The sequence below is a fragment of the Triturus cristatus genome, chromosome 5_2 (genome assembly GCF_964204655.1).
Source record: "Triturus cristatus chromosome 5_2, aTriCri1.1, whole genome shotgun sequence".
Taxonomy (NCBI): Eukaryota; Metazoa; Chordata; class Amphibia; order Caudata; family Salamandridae; genus Triturus; species Triturus cristatus.
This window is the reverse complement of record NC_140588.1, coordinates 773,842,186-773,867,669: the sequence shown is the minus strand read 5'-3', so window position 1 is coordinate 773,867,669 and position 25,484 is coordinate 773,842,186. Positions and strand designations below refer to the sequence as shown.

Below are 25,484 nucleotides of genomic sequence, written 5' to 3'. Positions count from 1 at the left end.
TTTTTTTAAAAGGTAGTCAGAGGAGAGGATTAAAGGAGAAAGCCGAGCTGTGAGGGAAAGTTTAAAGAGAACATAAATGGAAGAATTAAGGAGCAAAATAGAAAAATCAGGAAGATCAATAAGCACGGTAGAACAACAGTGAAAGAGGGACAGAATGAGAATGAGAATGAGAACTGAAAAGGTAGAAGCAAGCAAATTGCTTCATAAGCAGTCTAAAGTTAAAACCCACAGAAAAGAAAAATTTGCAGGGAGAAAGATTAGTCCCAAAAATGATGCCCAGATATTATGCAGAAGAAGTGGAAGGAACTTTTTTTTCCATTCCAATCAACTTTATTTCGGTCACAAAGACCATAAAAGCACATATCAAAAAACACAATAAAATATATACAATTACTTCATATGTAGTGCACAACCGAGAAATTTTTTCCGCATTGCAATGTAGCCAGCTTGCTTCCAGAGGACCCCAATACCCGTGGTATGATGAAACATTAGGTTATCTAAGGGCCAAGTCCTTATGCGATTCTACAATGCTTTGCAGTCATCTTATGAAAAGAACACTCTTCAAACTTCATTACAGTGCAAATGTTTGTAATAAATACTTAAAACCAATAAAATGACTGGAAATGAAAGTGAAAAGGATAGACTAATACATTACTAAAGCGTCGCTAAGTAAAAAAAAGTCCTCCGCACATGCCACATAGAATTAAGAAAACGGAAAACGGCAAAAACAATTGGTACGTAGGACTCGTATTTTAGTACTCCATATGCCTCAGCACATTGCACAAAGCTCAAATTCTTACAGAGTTGGATGAGCCAACGCTGGCGAGAAAAACACATATGCAGGACAAAAGAAAAGGACGTGTAACTCAGTTTCTTCCTTATAATTGCAGGCGGGGCATTCACTAGTATGAGTTTTGGACCATTTGCTTGTGTTGGCAAGGAGAGGCAAAGTCCCTAATCTAAGCTGCATGTACAATTTCCTAGCCAAGGTTGGTTGGATGGATGTTGTCCAGGAAAAGTTCCAGTTTGTATTCATCTTTTATCAATAAAATCTCTGCTGTTAATCGGCCACAAAGTGGATTTTCCTGGACAACAGAGAGCCTATAAGATCTATAGGCTCTTACCAATTCCAACCGTGGGATTAGGGAACATGACTCCTCAGGTGATCTCCATAGGTCCACTTTCCCCAGCTGTATACAGAGATCACTAATATAGCTAAAGCAGGGTATTTTAGTAATACCAGGGATGCTCAAGAGCTCTTTAAGCTCAGATCGGTAAGTGGCCAATTCTGGGGTCACCCAGAGGTGGCGCCAAACTGTTAGAGGTCTAAGGGCCAACTCTTCATTAATGGGCCTAATACCCAAGTCCAGACGCAAAGGAGTAAGGTGTGCTGAGAAAAAGACCTAATAGCTGCCTCATGAAGTTATTCTCCACTTTGTTCAAACTAGTGCTAGGGCGATGCACCCACAGTTCTGCCCCATACAGTGTAGCACCCCGCACTTGAGTTTTGTAAATTTCAGCTATTGGCCCCACTGGTTTGAATGGTGAGGAACTGAATTGTTTCATAAGCCCTTCCACTGTCTGTGCTAGCTTAAGGCTGGCCTTAGCCATCTGCGGTCCCCAATCTAGATGCTCGGTCAGAGTGACACCAAGATAATCGAACACCGTCACTCTGTCAAGGCGGAAGCCATTCAAATGTGGATTTGGGCGAGATGTATTAACAGGATTAAACACCATATACTTGGTCTTAGATGTTTTTATCTCCGGCCCGAGTCTTACAAAAGGTGTCAAAGCATTCTAGAATGCGCTGGATTCCCATGGGTGTCTTTTAAAGTAGGAGGGTGTCATCAGCGGACATCAGTGCTGCGGCCTTGCCCGATGCTAGCCTAGGGGCATCAGGGCATCATTATCCTTAACTTTTCTAAGTTGCTCAATAGGCCCATTAACAAATAGGCAGAATTGGGTAGGCGCTAGCACACAACCCTGGCGTGCCCCTTTGTTAACAGGAAAGCGGGGAGTAAGTTTGCTGTGTTTCCCAAATGAGTAGCAACTGCTTCAAACTCAACTCCGACAAGACAGAAGTACTCGTCTTCCAAAACAAGGCCACCCCATGGGACGCCACATGGCAGTGGGCGGAGCTAGGACCAACACCAACTGACCACGACAGGAATCTGGGGATCATCCTAGACTACAAGCTCAACATGACTGCACAAGGCAACGCAGTGAGCACCTCCTGCTTCCACATCCTACGAACATTCTTCAAGTGGCAGCCACAGACCACCATATGTATGGTCACGCGAGCACTCATCACTAGCAGGCTCGACTACGGCAACACACTCTAAATCAGAATCTCTAAGAAGCTCCTAGACAGACTTCAGACCTCCCAGAACACAGTTACAAGACTCGTACTTGACTTCCTACGTCAAACCCACTTCTCATCCTACCTCAGACAACTCCACTGGCTCCCCATTCACAAATTCAGCCAATTCAAACTCCTCATGCCCACATACAAAACCTTTTACACAACACTGGCCCAACATACCTCAACAACCGCATATACTTTCACCACCCTAACAGACACCTACGCTCAGCCTCACTTTCCCTCACACACATCCCCTGCATTGACAAGACCAGAACAGTAGGTCGTTTATTCCCATATATGGCATCAAAAACATGGGACAGCCTCCCACAACACATCAGAGCCTCCTCCTCACATCCTGAGTTCCACAAGAATTTGAAGACCTGGCTTTTCGAATTACTCTGAGGGGACATTCACCTACACACTTGCTCAAGTGCCTGGATACCCTCATGGGTGATTAGTGCGCTATACAAATAGACAAACCAGAACAGCATTTAAGATCAAAAAGGTGATAATGTTAAAGTCAGCGACAGAGATAGAACAGCAAAAAGAAAGATCTGGGAGAAAGAAGATCATTGTTACAGCAGAGGCATAGTGACTGTTTTGGACTATTCTCCCCAGCGAATCCAACAATTACACCCCAAGTCATTCAGAAACATCCTTTGAGTCTCCTACTTTATAGAACTCATCTGCTACCCAAATAAATGTAAGCGGGACAAGACAAGAAGGAAGATGCAAGTAATTAATTTTAATATTGTTATACTGCCAAGAAGGCTCAAGGAAAGTCAATGCAAGGTCTGACTTGAATAATAATCTGTACGCTAAAATTACAACGTGTCTCCTCAAAACACATTCCTTTCATTTTTACCTTCTCTTATTTTTACAGAAGCCATGATACACAAGACCGCCTATGTCTTGTTACCCCTTGTTAGAAGATCTGATCAGCAGATCTTCACAAAAATGCAGGGCAACAGGGCAGTAAAATAGGCTGCAAAAAGCTGAAAGAATCCTTCAGTTGGGCATTGTTGTTATAGAGAAATACAACAACAAGACAATAATTGCCAAAAACGCTAGGTTGAAAACATCAATCAATGTTTTAGATAGTCAATGTCAAGCTGGTCAGAATAAAGTGCAATTTAGCATGAACAATGGAAAATAGTAGTGTGCGGATTCAACTGAGCTGTGGTGCAAAAGGGCAAACATGGTGGAGTAGCAAAAAGCTGGGAAGGCACAGAGAGACATTCCCAAAAGTAAATTACTGGGTATATGCCATGGTGAATAGGGGGTGGGAGAGAAATGGACGTCTGCAGAGGTGTAATGAGGAAACCCCGATGATCAAACACCTCAGGTGAGGAAAAGCAACCACAAAGAAAACACACGAGTATCCAAATATGTTTGTTGCAAATGTAAGATTATATATGTTGATGCCTTCTAACAGGTTTTCCAATCTACATTCTAGAGGAAAATGCCCACTTAGCACAAAGATAATAGAGTTAGGTGTGCTGCACCACTGGAAAATGAAAAGGCAACCCTTTCTAGAATCCTGGCTAGATTGCTTCTTGAGGTAACTTAAATGCATGACTGCATTGATCCCTCCCTTTACGACTCAGAAGTAATGCAAACTATACTGCACTTTCCTAAGTGAATTCCTGACAACCATTAGGATGATTAAACTTGGTGGCTAGGCAATGGATTCAGATGGAACTATCAGAATTTAAATTTAAGCCAAGTAGGAAAAGGCCTCCTAACTCCCCAGAACTAGAGAGAATCTTCATATGTCTGGGTCAGCTACAGCTCCCGATGTCTTGCATAGTTCAAAACTCAACTAGAATGAAAATGAATTAATAAAGGACATCCTCATGCATATGTCCACAATTAATACTTCGTTTTCTCAAAGCTGCTCACAAATGTTTTATTCTCTTATGAGAAGAGATATAAATTCATAAGGCATTATAATTAATTGCTGGTACTTTCTTCAGAAAAAACTCTGTCAGTTTCACCTAGACCAAACTTTTTTGTTGTCTCTTCTGCACATACTAAAAGCCCCAAAGTGCCAAAATATTAAGTAAGAAAGTCATTTATTTATCCACGGTGTCAAACTTGTAGCTCTTGAACTGCTTGCCAATCATTTTTTGTTGAGAACTTTATCATTCAAGCTCCAGAACAGAACGTTTACTAATTCATCAAAACGTGGTTGATATTGCATATTGCTACGGCTGTATAGTTCATTTCAAACAGAGCCATGGTATTCAAATGGACTAAAGTGAGCTCAATAAATGATATGGTAAAATATAAGGAAAGGAAAACACTACCTGGAAAAAAACAGAGAGCTTTTTTTTGCTGCTACACCATTTCCTTATGTTTCACTGACTACACTATTTACATTGCTAAACTATAATGTGGCACTCTGCAATCAGAATGCCTATTTTTTATCTATTTTAATTTTAGATATAGTGACTATACCCTAAAGAAGTGATCTCCAAATTTTTCTGTAACAAGAGCTCTGTGTTCAATGGAAGTCATCCCAAGCTACTAATACTAGTGATGTAATAGTGACTGCCCCATCCAAGATTGTCAGTAGTGATCACATCAGTGCATTAGGAAGGATTTCCAGCAGGAATGTAAACAAGCATTTGCAATGCAATAGGTCTCGCATTTATACGAGTTTGAGCTATTGGCATTGTAAATCACAATGCTTTTTATTTAAGTTTGGTTTTTTGAAAACATAAATAAAATGCACTGTCATTTACAATGCCAATAGCTCAAACTCGTATAAATGCGAGACCTATTGCATTGCAAATGCTTGTTGTGAATAGTAGACGTGCTCCATGCAGCCACTTTGCCTCTCGGCGTTTTGTGCGCTGGGAAAAAAATTCGATTTTTAATTACCGCCATTAAAAAATCAAATTTGCAAATCTTAGGGTGGCCTGATGGATTGGCTGACTGACAGCTGAAATTGACACTCCGGAAGCCTCTTGTGTCGGGCATTTACGGCAAGTTGTAATTGCAGGTAGTTTGTTTTTTCGCTGCCTTGGATTGCACGGGAACCGAGCGATTACTTCAAGAGGCCCTGGGTTAAGTGCAGTGAAAAAAATAACCAATCCAAATTTCTTCATTAAAAAGACACAGCTTTTGTTGCAAAAAGGGAGTTTCAATGCCCACTAGAAAAGTTCTTATTTATTGTTTGGAGCTGGTTTATATAGGCGCCCATAAGCCTGTGGTTTTGAAGCAGAACTTGGAGAAATTCGGAGCCACCTGTTTTTTTAGGCCGCTTCTTTCTGTCGTTTCCAGAAGGGTGATGTCCCAAGACACGGATCTCGTGCAAGGAGCCGCCCTGTGCCTGGAAGGAAAGCGCTCCCGCATCATGATAAGGAGGCATGCTTTCAGGGTCCAAGGCAGCCGGGGTGGGTCAACGCGCCTGCAGCGGAGCTCCGCCAGCTGCCGGTCGAAGGTTCGAATCGTTGCTGGCTCACTCACACCACTTCTCAGCCTTCAGAAGGTGACGAACTAAGCAAGTGCTAGCTCAGCGAGTTAAGCACGTACTGCTGGCATGCTCGCAAGCTACAGATACAGGGCTGACAGACCCACTCTGTTATCTTCCAAGGGTCACTAATCATTTATTATTTGCAAAAAAAGGCGACTGTCCTAGCCTCGCGAGCTGTTCACGTATAATAATTGGCGGTGTATGGCCGTCTCCAAGTATTCTGCCACCCCAAAGTAATGCCCCTTCCACAAACTATCTAGCCATATGCACTGCACCACCGTATTAATATGCCACGCTTAAGGGGCAGTTTTAGATGGAGCTTTGGGTAAGCGGCCATGGTTACACATAACTCCGGGGCTTCCAAATACTGACATGTTAAACCTGCTCCTCCGTCGCGCGCTAGTTAGTTATATTACAACTGTACAGCAGGCGCACATCTAACACGTTTCCCAGCCGGATTCACCCTGAGAGTGTGTAATGTTGCCGATTCCTCCAGAGGTGCTGTGATTGTCTCGGGGGCAGGCGGGTGTAATATGGGCACTTGTCTCGTAAACGTGCGTTTGTACAATCTGGAGAGCGCTTCTGGTCAAGACAGTCCCGAGTACTTCTACCCTGGTCTGGTGGCGCACGGACAGGAGGGCATGGCTCCTACCCTGGTATGGTGGCGCACGGATAGGGGCAGTGGTTCCTAACTTGGCCTGGTGGCGCACATGCATAAGGAATGGCAATGATAAACAAGCGGCCGTGAAAGTGATCGCGATCAAACATCAAAGCGGCCATGCGGCCGCAAAAGTGAAAGCAAATGGTGTGCAGGCTGCCAAATAGTGCGCGCGCCCGGCACACATGCACTGTATTTGGAGGCCTGAAAGCACTCGCTTGCACTTCCAGATCCCCCATTTACAAAAGCTCTCGCGAGAGCAGCGCTAAAGCGCTGGCTCAGGCGAGACCTAAAAAATAGTGCCTACTGACTTATGATGTAGACCGTGTAACGCCACAAGTAAAAGATCCAGTCCTCATGGGAGGTAACAAATGGCGACAGGGTGGTAACAAGGAGGGACTAACGCGCCTCATAAAATCAGAAACCCGCATTTACCAAGGACCATGACACCAGCCAATCAAAAATATAGGCGGAGAGAAGGCGAGGCTTCCACAGCATACTAGACTACTGCATGCCTCGCAGAGCGAGCAGTGCATTTGCTCTGCCGCTGGCCTCGACCGGAAAAAGACTACATCCAAGCATGAACGTTCATACAAACATTCTGAAATATTAAAGAGACAAGGTATAACAATACACCTCCAACATACGTGTTCTTAGCAAACTTTTACTTGTCCCATTTCCTCCCTAGAAATGCTTGGAGATTTACATCTTTCAAGGCACTACTAACAGCAGTTTGAATTCCAAACAAGAATAAACTACACACAAAGGTATAAGTAGCTTTATGGATGAAGATCTGATTTTGTTATTGTTTTTAATAGCTCCACAATTGTTGTTTTTGACTGATTAGAGTGTGTGACATAGGGATGTTCTTGGGAGTCAATACAATTGTTTTAAAAGGAAGATGGAAATAACCCACTGCTTATGACTTCGATGGTCAGTCGTTTGTGCATATACTAGAACTGGATTTGAAACTTGTTCATTCTCTGACGTCAGAGTAGTGAAAAGCTGCTACTGTTACAGAATCCAATCCTCTCCCTTCATGGCCCTCAAGTGACCAATGGGAAGCAGTGCAGTGATTATTGGCAGATTGTCCCACCCCCTTGTGTTTCTCTTTGGTCACTGCAGAGCGGGGGAGGCGGTGGGACGCAAGTGTCCCTCTTGTACTGCCAACCACCACCTCCTCTCCACACAAACAGGTGACAGGGGATTGTAGGTCGTGCTGTCATAGAGCCACTGTCAGTACAGGGCTGGGCCTCCCTTCTTGGGTTCTGTGGTTAATCTGATGGTGTGGGGATGGGGAGGTCAGACAGAATGTTAATTTAGGGTTTTGGACAGGGGGTACTGTGCACGGATGGCAAGACTCCGGTGTTCTGTTATGTGGAGAAAAGTAGAATACTGATGCGGGGAGGGGGGCAGGATGCCATTTTAGTATATTTGGACAGAGAAGGAGCAAAATCAATAGATAGTAAACTATCTAGTAATTGTGTTCCTTCTCTATTACCTGGTACATTGAATTCTAGCATAAGGCACAAGAATGTGCGGCGAGGGAGGTGAGGTTATGTTGTGCATGGCTTCCTCCATGACTCCTGTGTCTCTGTGATGTTGGTCTGAGCAGGGGCAAGAGGCAGTAGAGGGACCAAACCAACATGGAATAACGCATGGGTACACGTCTACAATATGGAGTCTTCCACCTCGTGGCTCCAAGTGACTTCATAGATTACGCTGTCTTCACTTTCTATGTCAATAGGGTCTCACTTGGAATCTGTTGTTAGTTGCCCAGCTGCCCATTCTGTATGTACACCACATACAGCACGGGCATGCTTATAGTCAATCAATCAGTATTTGTAGTGCGCGCTAATCGCCCTGGGGGGTTCAAGGCCCTGCTTGCAGTGGAGTGTTAAAGTGAGGTGTGAGGAAATCCCGCCCTGTGGATGCCGTGTTTGCCTATCAATACCTAGACCCAGTCGCACGTTGAAAGATGCTTCGCTTTCACGGCTGTAGGTCTAAAGTGTGTGCTCTTTGCCAAGGCGCGTGACTTGTCCTCAAAGTTTTGAGTGTAAAACACGGTGGATGGCGGGTGACACCGCGCTGCCCTGTTTCCAGCTTCGCACATAGCAGCAGCCTGAACCTGACTGGCCCAACCAAAGGCATTTCCTCCCGGTCCGTTTCCGAGCAGACACCGCAGCCCAGCTGCTTCCCATTAGAGGCACACACTGGAGCAGTGTGGGCTGCGGCGTCGTGGCGCGCGCCGCGGACCATGTGGAGGCCGTAAAGGAAGGATGTCTGGGGCGCCTCTCGCGACTGTCAGGGCGTCAGTGGAGGTGAGGGCGGCCCGCCGGGTGCGCAGAACCGGCTGAATGGACTCGAGATGAGGGGGGGAAACGTGCGTTCCGGGGACTGCTGGTATGGACGGTGCAAGGGGTAACCGAGAAGCAGGACGTGGTAGGGAAGCGGCGAACGAGGGGTGGGTGATGTGAATAGCAGAAAAAATGAACATGAAGCAGATGGAACAGTTGCCGTAGGCTGTGAGGTTTTTTTTGCAAGGGGGGTGGGGGAATGACAACGGCGTAGTTTGAAGCAAATTCTAAAGTAGATTCTGCAACAAACAAAACAAGCATTGGCCGCGCGGTTGTGAAAGAGAATGAGCCACACGGGTAACATGGAAGGGGGGGGGGGGGGGAGCGGTCAGTGCCACAGGGAAGGCTGGCATATGGTGAGCACTATCGCGGCCGCTTTGATGTTCTCAGTGGCCGCGCGGCTCACTGAGAACATCAAAGCGGCCGCGATCAGCTGGCTGACAAATGGTGCGCGCGCCCGGTGCACATGCACTGTAGTTGGGGGCCTGAAAAGCACTTGTTTCCACTTCCAAATCCCCGTTTTCTATAGCTCTCGCCAGAGCAGCGCTAAAGCGAGACCTAAAAAGGCTTTGACAATTTGAATTAAACTATCAAATAGGTACTACATAAAAACCCATAGCTGCAATCTACGTGGCAGTAATCATTGTAAACACATTTTAAAAATCCAACAATTTTTCTCCAAACATCATCTTATGTGCTCTGAAAATACACGTGTCTTGAATACTTTTTTTTTTATTTTGGTATAAATTCAACCAAGCAAAAGCTTTCATAGCAGTACAGTTGGAGAGCTGCTGTTAGCTCGCGAACTACTCTATGGCGACACCTGCCCTAAAGAGTGACAGTTATTTACAACAAAAAGGTTAAAATGAAAAGAACTTGCTCAACATCTTTAAGAGGAAGAGAAATTAAATAATAAATACATTCCTTTTCAAGTGGGAGCAATGAACATATTTGTGGTTGGCATCAACATAACCCTTGAACATTTAAAACACATACATTTGTAGTGGACAAAGATAAACTAAACATGATAGAGAACAGCAGTACAATAGAAGTTGCAGGAAAGAAGACAGGGTGAGAGTGTAGTTAGTGTCTGACTGATACATACGTGAAAGTCACTTGAACCTCTCCGTAGTATTTCCACTTTAGTGTTTACAATTTGACATAATGTGCTTAGTAGTGGTGCAAATGACAGGTTTTATACAACCAAGGTTGGCAGTAGTGCAACAGTGATAGTTCTATACCATGAACATGGTAACTTAAATGGCATAAACAAAGTGAACAATGTTAAGACCGGTTAAAATGTGATCGCATAGTATGGCTCCGAAGATCTGCAATGAGGAAGCTAGTCTAACGTGTGTTGGAAGGGATTAGCATATCCTAGATACACTCCCTGAGTAAGTGTGTGCTACTTTGGAAAAAAAATCTAACAAAGGTTTTTGAGAAATGGTTTATATTTGCTTCTTAGATTGACACTTTTATCAGACAGTTTCAGTTTTTGTGCAAGGTAGAAGGCGTGATTAAGGTGTGTTGGTCTGTATGGGTAACAAATTCTTTGTAAGAAGAGCGAGGTTCAGGTGTTACCTTTTTATGGAGTTTAGAATGCGAGTAATACTGTTACATTTTTAGGTCGAGCCTGGGCAGAGCATGCACTGCTCTGCGAGGCATGCTGCTTGAAGCTCTGCCTACTCTCCGGGCTTGTGTCGTTGTCTTTGGTAAATGATGGCTTTTGATTCGTTCATAAGCTTCTAAGTCCGTCATTAGTACCGCCTTGTCTTCATTTGTAACCTCCCATGAGGACACCCCCTGTTGCACGTGTTGTTGCCTGGCAGGCTTTAATTACAGCCTCCAAGCACTATTTTAACTGCTTTTCACCTGCCTGCAAAAAGAACACGCTTTCCTGCAATCTGCACCCGCTTTTTATTTTAAGCAGCGTGGCAGCGCTTTATCTTTGTTTTTAAAAATGGCAGCCGCGCAATTAAAACACTGCGGTTCTAAGCCCCTCTTTATGTTCTTTTTTCAAAGGCGAGGCAGCTTTACATTCCAGAATGGCGGACACACGTTTATTTTGGAACGCGCAGCTCAACCAAATCAATTAACACCCACTAAACAAAGGCGCACACATGGCTTGTGTAGTGTTCATATTATGTACGGTCACACATCAGTATAGAATGTTATTGGTCTTCTTGGATTCTATGTTCCATGGCTGGCGGTTGGGTATCTCTGGTGGGGAACCGTCTGGCAGTGGTTGTGTAAGCTGTCTTCTCTACATGTAATAAACTCATCTTGGAATCCACAATCAACCTAATTTGTGTTACTTCATATTGGCGACGAGCGGGAGTCAAGGCGAAGACAACGTTCACTTTTGGAGAACATTTCAAGGTATTTTGTTAATGTGCGTGAATGCACCGGCGGCTGTTTGTAAGAGACGTGTTGATGATTGCACCAGCGGCTGTTGTAACCCTTATCCAAGTGCCATCCTACGTAACAGTACGTTTGCAGAAGGAAAGGTGTGAATGTGAATCTAATTTGGAAAGAGTGGCCGTGTTTGGAAAAGTTGCGCTCTGATAGCGCCTGCGTCAGTTTTCTGTGTGGTGTATGTACCAGTGACGAACATTTGAAAAGGAAAAAGAGACGCGCCCTGATTGCACCCACGGCAGATTTTTAGAACACATTACTGGTGTAGTCGATACTCTCTTATTCTTTGCCATAAACAACGAGACTTAAAAGAAAACAATTACCAACGTATGAACTCGGTAGTCCAACGTTCGGAGCTCTTTTTTCTTCCATCACAAGAGGATTGTGGGATTTGGAATACAACACTGCATGCTGGGAGCGTGATGATGTCACGCGTATGGCGACCATTTTAAGTGTTTATTATTGTAAAATTTCACGGTGACATCGGGTTTTTTTTTTAGATCGTTTCTTTCGTCTTACTTGTTATATCAAAAAAAAACAACAACAACAAAACATAGCAGGATGCGGATTTTACTTCGGTGATTCGCGCACCACTCAAGTAAGGAAGATAAATAATAATAAGCCAAGATCATTTTTGTAATGTATAGTATATTTGGTGTTTCTGTCATTCAAAGACATTGGTGAATAATCTACATCTGTGCTTTATACACCATTTATAAAGAATATCGTTCTGGGCATTTTAATACAGGTGAACACTAAACTACATAGTTGGTTTTGGTATTACCTTATATATATACATTATTTTTTTTTTTCTTTTCTTTCTTTCTCTTATTGCTACAATGTCATATTTCGGCACCCCCACATTTTTTGCCTTCTGCTGGTGAACCTAAGATGGAATGGGATCTATGGTATCCCATGTTTCTAGCCTATGTGGAAGTGTTAGAGGAGGATGGTTGCTCTCCTAAAAGTAAACTAGATCTACTAAGACATTGTTTAGGGGGTCAAGGCATTAAAGAATTCGATAATTTGCCTCCTCTTGAAAGCACAGAAGGAGTAAATGTTTTTGAAGTTGCTGTCAAAAGAATTACTACCAGATTTGGGAAGAACATAAATATAGTAATGGAGAGATTCAAATTTTATTCTCCTGCCCAGAGAGAAGATGAATCTATTGAAAATTATGTATCCGCCTTACGATATCTAGCTGGTTCATGTGCATTCGATGCCATTAATTATGAACAGGTACTCAGAGATCAAATTATGATGAAAACAAAGAGTAAAAAAAATACAAGAAAGGTTATGGTTAGGCACTGAATCATCATTAAATGCTGTAGTTAACATTGCTAAAGGTATTGAACAATCTGAAAAGTTTGTCAGTGAGATTAGAGGTCAACCCCAAACTTTTAATGTGAAAGTACAAGACCCCGTGGTAGAAGTATCACTTGTAAAAAATCAATTCACGCCAGACTCAGAAAGACTCAGGATTCAAAGATAATAAATTTGGTAATCGAAGAAATCCTGTGATCTGTTATAGATGTGGTAGTTTGGACCACGTCGGAAATTACAAAGGATGTCCGGCATGGAATAAAATTTGTATAAAATGCAAGAAAGCAGGTCACTTTGGAAAAATGTGCAGGTCCTTACAAAAAGTTAACTGTGTTACTTGTGAAGAGGATGAAATCTCTACAGAATTTAATGAATTCAATTGTATTTCTTGTGTTTGCGAGAATAATTGTAAAAGTTTTCCATCTGGCTCTATATTGGTCGATGGGAAGGAAGTGACAATGATGATTGATTCTTGTGCCTGGTATTCCATTATTGGCAAAGATGTATTCAAGGAACTGTGGGATGATAGAAAATTACTACCCCCTGATATTAGACCTAATTTGTGTTACTTCAGCTTGCAGACCATCGTCCCACCCCGTGCGCGGCACCTAAAGTTTCACCACGGCACCCGCTTTTATAACAACACGACGGGCGCCTCACTATTTAAGGAAGTGCCCACTTTTATTGGGGTTTTTTTTTTTTAGCATGGCGCCCACTTCACGGGCTGCCATGCAGATAACTTATCTGCACAGGCACCGCGCTTTAAATTTAAGCACGACGCCAGCTTTCATATCCTCTCTCTCTGCTTCCGTCTCTCGTCTGTGTCATTAGCATTTATTTTAATTCACAGTTTCTTTGTTGTGACTCACTCTGCCCAACTCTCCGCACCTTGTCTTTCCTTTTCGCTTTGCCCATGGGCCTCACTTGGCCGCTGCAGCCCCCTTCTCTTCCTTTCACAGATAGCACAGTACACAAATGATCCAAGCAAGCAAAAAAGGCAGTTTCACTATTTATTCAGGCCCAGCAGGGTAACTTGATTATTTTATCAACTATTTGCAATACAATAGGTCTCGCATTTGCGAGAGTTTAAGCTATTAGCATTGTAAATGACAATGCCTTTTATTTTTGTTTTAAAAACCAAAACATAAATAGAAGGCATTGTCCTTTACAATGCCAATAGCCCAAACTCTCGTAAATGCGAGACCTACTGCATTGCAAATGCTTGTTTGGTTTGTGTGACCTGTCTGACTGAAAGGACGAGGATGGTTTTGAGACCCATATTCTATGCAAAATACCTTCAGTGTCTGTACAATGGCACTGACATAATTCCAAGGATAAAGGGTCTGAAATAACTGAGCAGCTTCAGTAGAATTCTAGCACACTTAGCAAGTACTTTGATAAAGTCAATATTGATGGATCAAATCAGTGTGATGCCAATAAATTTGGCTGATTTCATAATCATGGGCATCATGCTTAAGAGCTGTACCTTTGATATCCATTCAGGAGAGAGGAACTTTGAGCTGTCTGGTAACAATATGAGAGTTCGGTCCTTTGAGGGTTAAGTTTACATTTCATACAGGACATTCATGAGCATACTTCAGACGGGCATCTGTACTATTAATCTTGAGGTACAGCTGCACATTGTACACATACTAGTGGAAGGCAATACCTACCACAGTGCTTCAACATACAAACTGAATAACTGGAGGGGGTGGGACAGATCCTTGTCGCATTTCAAATGGAATGGCCTAATAAAATAGTGAAAAAAGTTGTTATGGGTACTCTAATATGTCACCTGGTACTTGCAGAAAACTATTCTAGAGAGAAACGGCCAGAATGGCAAGGCATTGCTGCTGGACCTGAATGCTAGCCCTTTTTAAGCCCTTTACTACCACCAATATTGCCTTATAGCCGCTGTAGCGGGCTATACCGGCTATTAAAGGCCCGCTCCCGCGTTAAAGGCCCGATCCGAAGGCGAGGGACTTTAACAAGGGACAGGACTTTAATAGCCGGTATAGCCCTGCTACGAAGGGCTATAAGGCTATTAGAATATTCTGCCACTAGAGGGCAGAATGTTCTAACAAATTAAACAAAGGCTTCTCGAAGCTCAAGAGGATATAAATCCCCTCGAGCTCCGAGATTTCTTTGTAAAACATTGGAATATTGCTCTGCGGGCCTTTACCGGCCCGTAGAAGCAGGGAGCACTCCATTGTCTTAAATGGCGCTCCCAACATTCCAATGTTCTAATAACATTTAAACCAATTGCACATCACACTGGCTCCAGTCCAGCTATAGATTATATCCTGACTAATTTCGCTACAAAACGTATACTGTAAAACAGACCTAAGATTAACAGCCAAGAAAAAAATCTCAAAAGCAACAATTAGGCTCATCTATTCAGGATGCATCACCAAGCTAACTCCACACTCATCACTTACTTTCTATAGCCTCTACCATCCGAAATAACTTAGGTTCCACAGTGAGGAATGAATGCAAAGAAAAACTGCCGTCTTGTGATAATAAACACTGTATAACCTCCACCAATCAAGATGTCATGCTAGCACAGCTTTGCACAATATAGCAAGATGTCCTGTAGACTGCAAGAAACAAATGTCTGGATATGAAAGATCCTATATCTACTACATAGAATCTCAGGTGACCTCTTTATCATACAACATGAACCTCTTCAGGTGCAATTACTTCCTTCACTGCACTATACAGATCCCTACAGCAGAAAAATATTAAATCGATTTTTCATCATGTTTCCTGCAATTAAACAGCTCACTAATTATCTAACTTTAGATTTACTTATGCCACTGGCAGGACAGTGACCGGGACTTTGTACATTCTGATCACACATTAAGAATGTCCTAAACTACAATATGTCAGCCAAAGAAAAAACTGAACAGTGCTTAACACAACTCGCCTTATGGGCAATTCCATTGCCTAAGAATAAATAAAGCAAGGTCTTATTCTGCACATACTTATGCATGCACCACTTTAAAACGTGCAAGTAGCTCTATGAAAGGCAAGAACGGACAGAAGCTCATGTACCAGGCAACAGATGAAACAAAAATAAAAACCAATTCTTATTAAGTGACCATAGAAGAGATTACATGTTTGAAAGCATGTAAGGTATTTATAATCCTGCTGCATCAATGTCTAGGTCAAGTGTATTCATGCATAGTTAAAACTATTACAATTTCATAAAAGTATACTAATGATCATGATATTGCAACGTAGCTACAGATGTAAACAGTTGAACATGTAAACAACTGTAAACAGTTGAAAAAGATAAGAAATCAATACAGATTATCTTGTTTAGCTTTGTGCTGAATACAACTTCATTAATACAAATGTATTACTATGCAGCTTCCTATGCAAAAACAAAACCATGGTCAACCTCTCAGGGGACCCTTGTTTCCAGTATTTATAAAGTGCATATGTAAAGTACAAAACTTTGCCATATAGTGCCTCTAGTTTGATCATTAAAACCATTGCACGCACATAAAAGCAATTTCAAACATGTTACCCATATAATACGAAATCACTACTCAGGCGGTATGGTTAAAAAACATTTAACCTCTCAAGAGGCACTGCTTTCTGGTATTTGTAAATTCAGTATATACAATGCATAACTTTGCCATCAAATGCATCTAGTTTGCTAATTAAAACCATGGCATGCATATAAAAGCAACTTCTAACATATTACCTAGATAATACAAGAAATCCATTCAAATATTATGGTTTAAACACACTCAGTCAGTGCACAATATCATAATCAGCTAAAGAGCTATATCCAGCAAGGTGAAAAAAAAGACCAAGGTCTACTTCATAGGAAACCTCTTTTTCTAATGATAATAAGGTGCATATGTACTGTGCATGACTTCTGCCATAAAGTCTGTTTTACTATATACGTGCTAAATAAATACCATTCTCTTAATCTAAAAGGACTTCAATTGTAGAGGGGCGTGCAATTTCAAGGTATACTACATTATTAAAACTTATAAAACATAGACCAGATCAACAATGTATTAGACTCCAATTGAGACATACGATAAAAGTCAGATATTGGTTTTTGCCAACTCCTTAGCTGCTGTGTTCAGACATTTTACTGTTTTACATGCCAATTGCATGCGAACTCTACTCAGTAATGTAATAACAGCAGTTCGACATGACCTAATTTGCAAGGTTTTTAATGTAGGTCATAGGAGTCAGGGCTGGGCATAGTTCGTGGAGTTTTGCTACGCAGAACTCCGCGAAGTTCCAAAAAAACTCAGCAAAGTTCCATGAGTGGGGGAGTGCAGTGCAAACTGAAGTTTGTGCTGGTATTCCTGCTGCTTAGGTAGAAATTCTACCCGAGCGGCAGCTCGCGATCGCGAACTTACTGTTGGCGCTCGCGAACTTACTGTTGGCGCTCGCGAACTTACTGTTGGCGCTCGCGAACTTACCGTTCGTGAGCGGGGAAAAAACCCCGCTGCACATCGCAAAGCAGATTTTTCTGCTCTCCGCGGAGTGCAGAAAACTCTGCGAACAGAGCGAAGTTCACCACCCAGGCATTATAAGAATCTTCGTCCCTGTCTAGCAAGGCTGAGCAAACACACTGCAAATGGGGAAGAGATTCATTTGTTTGGCCACAGAGCCGACATTCTGGAGTGGCATTAATGTCTTTTTCAAGCTCTCTCACGGACCAGTCTTTCAATATTTCGCTACAGCCCGCATGGAGATTTACTTTCATATGTACATGTTAAATAAGAAAGTCATTGTCTGTTTTTTGGGGAAACTTATCACACTGAGGCAAAAGTCATAAAATGACCATGCATCTAGACAAGTTTGCACCACTGATTTCAGAAAGATCATCTACAACAATTGAAGCTCTAAGATCTAATCTAACCCCTCAATTATCAATTGATCACTTCTTATAAGTCATCAAATGTCATGTCATGCATTATTACCTTAACAGAATACTTAGGTCCTAGCTTGCTCTCTGTTCCTGACCTACAAATAGCAGGCATGGTCACAACTTCTAATCTCATAATGTCATAAGTCTTAAATACATTATAATGAGGTATGCATTCCTATGTGCAAGATATTGTCAACGTATTTATCTATTTACCACAGATTCCTGCCACAAATCTTTATGTAACCATCTCACCACCTAAGATTTATTGTATAGCCATATTGTATACAATTTAACTATGCAACAGGTAAAGGTAGGTACATGTAACGTATTGATTTGTTATAGTTACATTTAGATCAAAAATATTTACCTGCTTTTTAAGTGACTATTCTTGCCTTCTTCTCTACCATGTTGCTAGTATAGTATGAATATTTTTAATTTGTTTTTAAACGTTGAAAGGGTATTATATTCTTGCGAGGATTTGCAGAACGATGCAGTTTACAAAAATTGGGTGTCTAAATGACACACTGTACATGTCTTCAGTACTTTAAGACATGGAGGGTGGTAAAGATAAAAACTAATAAATGGAAAGAGCTACCATAGCGTAGCTCCTCCAGAGAATACACCGAGCTCATTGAATACTGAAAAGACAGCTTCATGTCTTAAATTGTCTGACAGCTGCACTTCCAAACATGTTTAGTTTGTTGCGGCCAACTAAATAAAGAATGAGCAATTAGGCCTTGACAACAGTTAATAGGCTTTCAACAACGTTCACAGCTATTATCCCAACCAGCTGATTACTTTGAACAGCGCCACTATGTTGTAAATGGATGTGCTGATCCAATTTCCTTAAAAAACGAATACACGCGGTCAGTATTACTTACATTAGGCACAGCAGTGTAAAAAAAGCACAGCTTTACAACAACAACAAAAAAGCAACAAGAATATGAAGTTCCTATTTTCATGAACTGCTAACGTCTCATGCAGGCTGAATGACCTCAATTCATCAGACTTAACTCGTACTGTTGGTTAAAATTCCATTGTAACTGCTAATGCACTGTTCCGTTGAGCTCTGCAAAGCGCCCAGATACCCTTCGCAGTCTGGTTTGTTCTATGTAAGACTGTAAGACTAATAAATACATTAGAAAACAAGAGACCACTTATACAGGGCCAACTTATAATTTCAATAAAAAAATAATCATTTAAAAAAACATTTAACAATGCAGCTCTTTTGATAGTGATGTTTTGGTAACAACATTCCTTTCAGATGCACAATGCTGTGTATTTTTTTTAAGGAGTCCACAATAAATATTTGTCTAACGAAGCACTCAAATGACAGACAGCTTCAATCTCCCAATGTCAATTAAATCCTATAGCATAAACATTTTCTAAATAAAAAGTTAAGCAAGTCAAACAAATAGCTGTTTTGCTTGCAAATATGCAGCACTGAAAGGTAATATAATTAAAAAAATAAACATCCACACTTACAATCGGCTTTTCACTGAATAAATAAATTACTTTTAAATGGATGTGAACAATATGCACAGGTTTTGAGCAGTCACTCAAAGTGAAAGGAAGCAGCGGTAAAGTTGACTGAACCACTACCCCATTCTGTATATGCTGTGGTGGGTGGAAGCAAAATGTGAATTACAATTTAAAAGACAAATGGCTAATGTCTGCAAGGCAAATATCCTTCTCTGTAACTAAATTATGTATGATCATTTTTTAGAAAAGCAATAGCCTAAAGAAACATCTAAAGCGGTCTCAAAGGCCAGACCTAAAAATACTTTTACATGTTTCAGCAGGTCCATTGAATGAATAGTAAAACAGATTAACTCTGGTAATTTAACTATAATAGTAAAAAATACTGCTGGTGAAACGATTACAGGGAGCAATTCCTGCACTGTAATCTTTGTTGTTTGATACCTACTATATTTCGGAGTCAGAAAGCACAGTCAGTATGGATCAATCCATGGGCTGATGGAGAAACACTGAATCATAGCCTGTAGCACCACACTACACAGGCCTATGAGAATTTCACACGTACGCAGCACAGCTCCTGCATGCAATTACTTCACTAGCAAATGCAACTGAACAGTAAAGCGTCTTCCTGCTCCGTAGTACATATTAGCATTTTCTAAACATGAAAACAGAATACAACACAAAATGACAGGAAAGCCAATCAACCTTTTCTGTTTTTCTTTGGGCAAAGGACGCCTATCTCGTTGGTTAAATGTTGCGTTTTCACAATTTAGAATGATTTTTTGAGGTATACATTTTCAAATTGCTTTGCAAAACTATGCTCTTGAGTAAACACGAAAAGTATACACTTTCTGGTAAGCCTGCACAGAGCGCACACCTCCGCCCAAGGGAAGAATGGGCTGCGTCTGTCAGCAACGAAAATTCCTGACATACAAGCAGTCACAAATGTCAGTTTTCTGAGAAGCTTCATCTGCAGTCACCAATCATAATAAATCAATTAATTGTAGTAACAGTAATTAAAACGTGTTGAATCCAGTTATTCCCATGTTATCACACTCGAGTTATTAAACCCTAAACAGTCCACATTAGAAGTTCCTAACAACTCCCGAGTTGATAATCAAGCCTAAAGTATTTAACAGAGCTGGGTGAGTCAAAAAACATTTTTTGTGAGCTTTCGTAGTTGAGAATTGGATAAGCACAGGGGTCTATCCAGAAAATGAGCCCCAGTCCCATTCTCCATGACGGCTGATCACTGACTACTCAATACATATAAAACATGGCTACTACTCTTACAGGGTGTGTGGCCCGCCAACACAAGGATCAAGACCAAATTCCAGTAATCTTCAGGACAGGCATTTTTCACATCTTCCTCTGCATACCACGAAGTTGGAGTAAATTTGTGTAGTACAGTGGCCCCGAAGCCTTGAGTGTGCACTAATTCTAATTGAATGTAAAGTGACTGCACAGCAGATATCAACGTGTAATCATTCTGTTTCTCATTACAATATGGGAGAGGATGAGGCCAAAAAGCTACAGCGGTCGACCTCGAAGCTGGGGAACCGGGTTCGAGTCTCAGCAGGGATGCTTAACATCCTGTGATTATGGGCATATCACTTAATCTCCCCGTGCCTAACAAAAATGAATGTGTCGGTCTATAGCGTAACTGGTGCTCATGTAAAGCGCTGTGATACCTTCAGGTCGAGTTCAAATTATATAAAACTCCACAAAAAAGTTAAAGGTCTAAGTTGTGTCACACTAGCTCGCGTGTTCAATGTATAGAAGGCTGGAGTCCACCTATACCTACTACCCAGGACCAGAAGATGTCACTTTTTGACACTAGCAAGACCGTGCATCCTCTCCAAGTAAGGAGGCCAACCAACCCTGGCCACTGTTTAGAGGAAGGCTAAGGAATAGTCATGCATGCAAATGAGGAAAGCAAGGACCCCCTGAACAGCAAATAGTTCAATTCCTAGGACAGGGTAAATTTGTATAACTAGAATAACTCCTAGGCAATCGGAATATAATAGACAGTATATGTAACAAAGAAATATAGGGAAACATTAAAGACAAAATAATGTAAAAAATGCTTTACTTTTTAATAATTCATATTCTGGAAAAAGTTCATGTACCACATTACATACAATTTTACAAAAATAATCAGCAAATGTAAAAACCAAATAAACAATAAAGTTAAAAAGTGGCAGCTTTGAATTATCGACCCGCGTTTCGGCGTACACAACGCCTTCCTCAGGAGTAGCCACACATATTTTAAGCATTAAAAAATGGGAATGATTCATGTGGTAGACAGGAACTTAGGAAGACATCAGCCACCTCCCATCTTTCCGGTGATATTCACTGCATTAAAAGAGCCTTTATTACAATCCACCACAGACACAGGTCTCTCTTGCGAAGAATTCACAACCTCATTACTCTTGGAACATCTCTATTAAATAGAAAGATAATATCCGAAGTGCAGTCCTTTGCCACGTGAACCATTCCCATTTTTTAATGCTTAAAAAAAGCCGTTTTCTTGAAAACATACTCTAATCGAATAGATCGTAGTGATATTGTATGTTCTAATAGCCGAATATTCTAGAATTCTGACTACAGTCAATTTTAACCGCCATAGACAGGAACTTAGGAAGACATCAACCACCTCCCATCTTTCCGGTGATATTCACTGCATTAAAAGAGCCTTTATTACAATCCACCACAGACACAGATCTCTCTTACAAAGAATTCACAACCTCATTACTCTTGGAACATCTCTATTAAATAGAAAGATAATATACGAAGTGCAGTCCTTTACCACGTGAATCATTCCCATTGTTTAATGCTTAAAATATAAGTGTGGCTACTCCTGAAGAAGGCGTTGTGTATGCCGAAACGCACGTTGATAATTCAAAGCTGCCACTTTTTAACTGTATTGTTTATTTGGTTTATACATTTGCTGATTTTTTTTTTTTATTGTATGTAATGTGGTACATGAACTTTTTCCAGAATATGAATTATTAAAAAGTAAAGCATTTTACACATTATTTTGTCTTTCATGTTTCCCTATATTTCATTGTTACATATACTGTCTATTATATTCTGATTGCCTAGGAGTTATTCTCGTTATAGTCATGCATGGATACATACATTCAGAGTACACTCTATTCCCCATGCCCATAAGGAGCAGTAGGAGCTACGATTAAATTCACATTGGGTGAACAATGACTACACCTCAGTATTGATGCAATGCCTCAATAGTGCTTTCTCTTCCCTGGTCCCCAGGATCTGAACTTCGATCGGTAGCACACTAGCCAGGAGAGTAATTCTCTGTTTCAGAAAATGCATTGTGTAATTCCCAATATGAGTGCAGGTAGCACACAGCCTGCCCTACGACTGCTATCCAGGGTCTCTCGAGATCTCTATTGGTCTCTTTTGTGCACCATTCCATGTTACCTAGAGGCTCACAGGGTTCATCCTTTTGTCTGGGATGCCTTTCTTTGTCTGAGGTGTGATTAACCTTCTCTAACTTGCTCTTCTTGGGCAGGGTGCCTTGCCCGCTTTCCAACAGCATATTTCCTTGACAGCACCCTGCTAGTGAAATCCCTTGCCTGTTCCTAATGGTCTCCAACCATGACTGTTTCTCAAGTGGCACCTATCACTGTCTACCTCCAAATGATGTCTGTCTTTTTTCACACTCTTTGTATTGATTTCCTTCCTAAAGCCACATACAACTGTTACCACAATGTAAGATGCCAACTCACAAATAAAGGTTTTGAAGGACAATGCAAAAAAAAAACCAACTCAATAAAATTCAACAAGCTTAATATACGGTTAGCGGCCCGTCACTGTATAAAGGGCTACCACTGGTCCCAGACCTTGTAATATTGCTGAGTGATGCCTAGCCTTGATTGCACCAAAGTGGCACCTGCCCTTGACTGCACCAAAGTGGCACCTGCCCTTGACTGTACCTAAGTAGCACCGCCCTGGACTGCACCCAAGTGGCAGCTAAACTGGACTGTACCCTAGTAGCAGCTAGCCTGGACTGCACCCTAGTGGTGCCTCTCCTGAACTACCCCCAGTTGAGCCTATCCTTTTCTGACCCACTATCCCAGTGGAGCTTATCATTGACTGCCTATCCGTCCCCGATGATCCTTGATTGCCGTTAGACGTTTGCTAGACCGCTTTACTCTTCTGACTTCTCCAAATAGTTATCTACCCTATGACGTTTTCCTCAGTGGTACCCTCCCTTGTCTGCAACCCTAGGAACCCACAAGGCGTCTCCCCGTAAGGTGTTGCGTCTCATTTCTTTACGTGAAGGGTCTCTTTCCATGCCTGTTCCTCAGTGGTACCCTGACTTGCCGGCTACCCGGTGCTACCCTCTTGCTACCTGGTCCCGTGGGTGCTTTCCTCATGACACCTCGCGTTGCCCCTCTTGAATACTCACACGGCAGGGGAGGCGCTCAGGTTCACATCTTCAGGAGCATCGTAGAACTCCTCCGCGTCGCTGTCAGACGCCATAGGGCTGCACAACGGACCCCCGAGACCCGGGCGCTCGGAAACAGCCAGGCGGCTCCAATGTGAGAGCCGCAGCAGGCAACCACCTCCCCGGGGGCAGAGGCCCGGCGCTCCGGAAGGAGCTGTCACTGGCAGGCACGGGGCTGTCTTCTCCCGGGGTGACTTACGGGCCCCGGTCCGAAAGGGGCAAGTGGGGCTACCCCGAACTCAGCGGCTGGAGGGTCGGGCCATGGCCAGCCGGTGGGTGGTACCGGGGCAGGGGTTCAGTCTCAGGGTCTTGGCTTCAGCACCAGCAGGAACTACAGCCCACAGCAGGAGCGGGCGCAAAGCTCGCGAGATGTGCGGAGCACGGGGAGGAGACACCGGGAGGAGGAGCCGGAGGACCGGAGCGGAGTAGGAGGAAGCACGGGGAGCAGGCAGAGGCTAGCTAAGGGAAGCCGTGTTTGTGCCTACTGCTGCGTCTAGACATGCACGGATCCCCTAACTCCTTCAGTCACCTTTCCGTAACCGGTTACCGGAGCGATTTTGATACTCCACGTCACCCGGAAATTCTCCATGACCTCTCTCGAATGTGTGTGTTTGTGTTTTTTTACCTTACTTAAGATCCACTCTAACCTTCCTTCATGTGTCTGTACTTCTTTCCTGATCTATTTTATGCTGTTATCCATATTTTCTTTTCGCCCTCCACTTTCGCTCTTATCTCGTCCCCCTTTTTCTTCCTTTTTTGTTTTTCTCCTACATTTTTTCCATGAGAGACAGGCCTCTCACTCACTCATATACACTAAGCATCTTCACATACGTTTGCAGTTGGCCTGGGTACTCATTGGAAATAGTAATATCCAGTGTAAGATAACTCTGCTTATTGCTTGAATGACGTTCCTTTGCTGGAAGCACCCGATATCGTGTGAGATTAAATCGGTGGATGACTTGAGGTTATATATTTTATTTTACAGGTCTGCCTGTTTTCATGCAGCTGGCGCTTTTGTTTTCTGCCCTGTCCGTGCATTTCCAAACCTGAATTGCCTCTGTTGCCTTATAATAAGTTAGGTTAGATTCCCATTTTTTAGCTTTTGCGGAATTTTACACGTTACTATTACATAAAATGCCTTGAAAAACGAGAGGAGGCATTTGGCAAAACTGGAGCAGTTCATTTAATTAAACAGTGCGGCCATGCGATCAGTCACAGGCATAGAGTCTGAGGACTGTCTCAATTTACATTCGGTCTATCATGGGTTGTTATAAGTTCCTTGAATACAATAACATAGTTCTGGCAATCCTTTTTTTTGGTAAGGAATGTGAACCTCTGTCTTTGGAGTCCTAAATTAATGTATTCGATGAGGAATCCAGGTGGGGGTCGACTTTGCTGGACACAATGCAGCCAATGTGTAACGTGTCTGACATCATAATGTTTTGGGAACATGGGTACCCCTCTCCTGACCAAGCATGTTTTATTGGAGCCAATCTCCCAGGACCATTGTTGTGCCACTGCGCCTATCAGTAGTATTGATCTGGGTTTCCTGTTCACATGTTTGTCTTCTGACTACGTGCCACTCCACCTGCAACCTGTCAATCAGTAACCTTTGGCATGGGTCTTAGAGCCTGTCTGACTATGTATTTCTGAGTCCGCGTTGACGTGGAGTTCACAACGGGCGAATTTGTCAATAAAGATGCAATTTTGTTGTTTTTTAATTATTTTTTTATTTGTTCTTTATTGGCATTTAGTCACAAGTATATCACTTCGCATTATATCATAAAGTATGTAATAATAGTCCCCAATATCCCAAGCACAGTGCAGTCAGTAAAACCAAGTGCGTCAGCGTTCGAACACCCACATCCATTCTGGAGACAGCAAAAAGGCAGTTCCAATAATTGTGGTACATATCAACTGCAATACCATAAAGTTAAAACACATTTTGAAACTTAAACAGTAACCCTCCCCCCATAAGTCTGTTCAATCCCTGGAGCAGCATAATTTCCAACTGTAAGTAAACCTTCCA

At 42.2% G+C, this 25,484-nt stretch overlaps 1 protein-coding gene across 2 annotated transcripts in view; it reads right to left on the bottom strand.

Moving 5' to 3' along the window:
• Positions 1 to 23,848, bottom strand: part of WDR44 (WD repeat domain 44) — a 616,515-nt gene extending 592,667 nt beyond the window's left edge. Inside the window, exon 1 of one of the 2 annotated variants that reach the window (XM_085607883.1) lies at positions 23,417 to 23,848. In XM_085607883.1, coding sequence (XP_085464009.1) covers positions 23,417 to 23,490 — 74 coding nt within the window. In that variant the 5' untranslated portion in view covers positions 23,491 to 23,848. The remainder of the gene's footprint in view (positions 1 to 23,416) is intronic. The other variant, XM_085607885.1, reaches the window with a different exon arrangement.
• Positions 23,849 to 25,484: the final 1,636 nt, after the last annotated feature.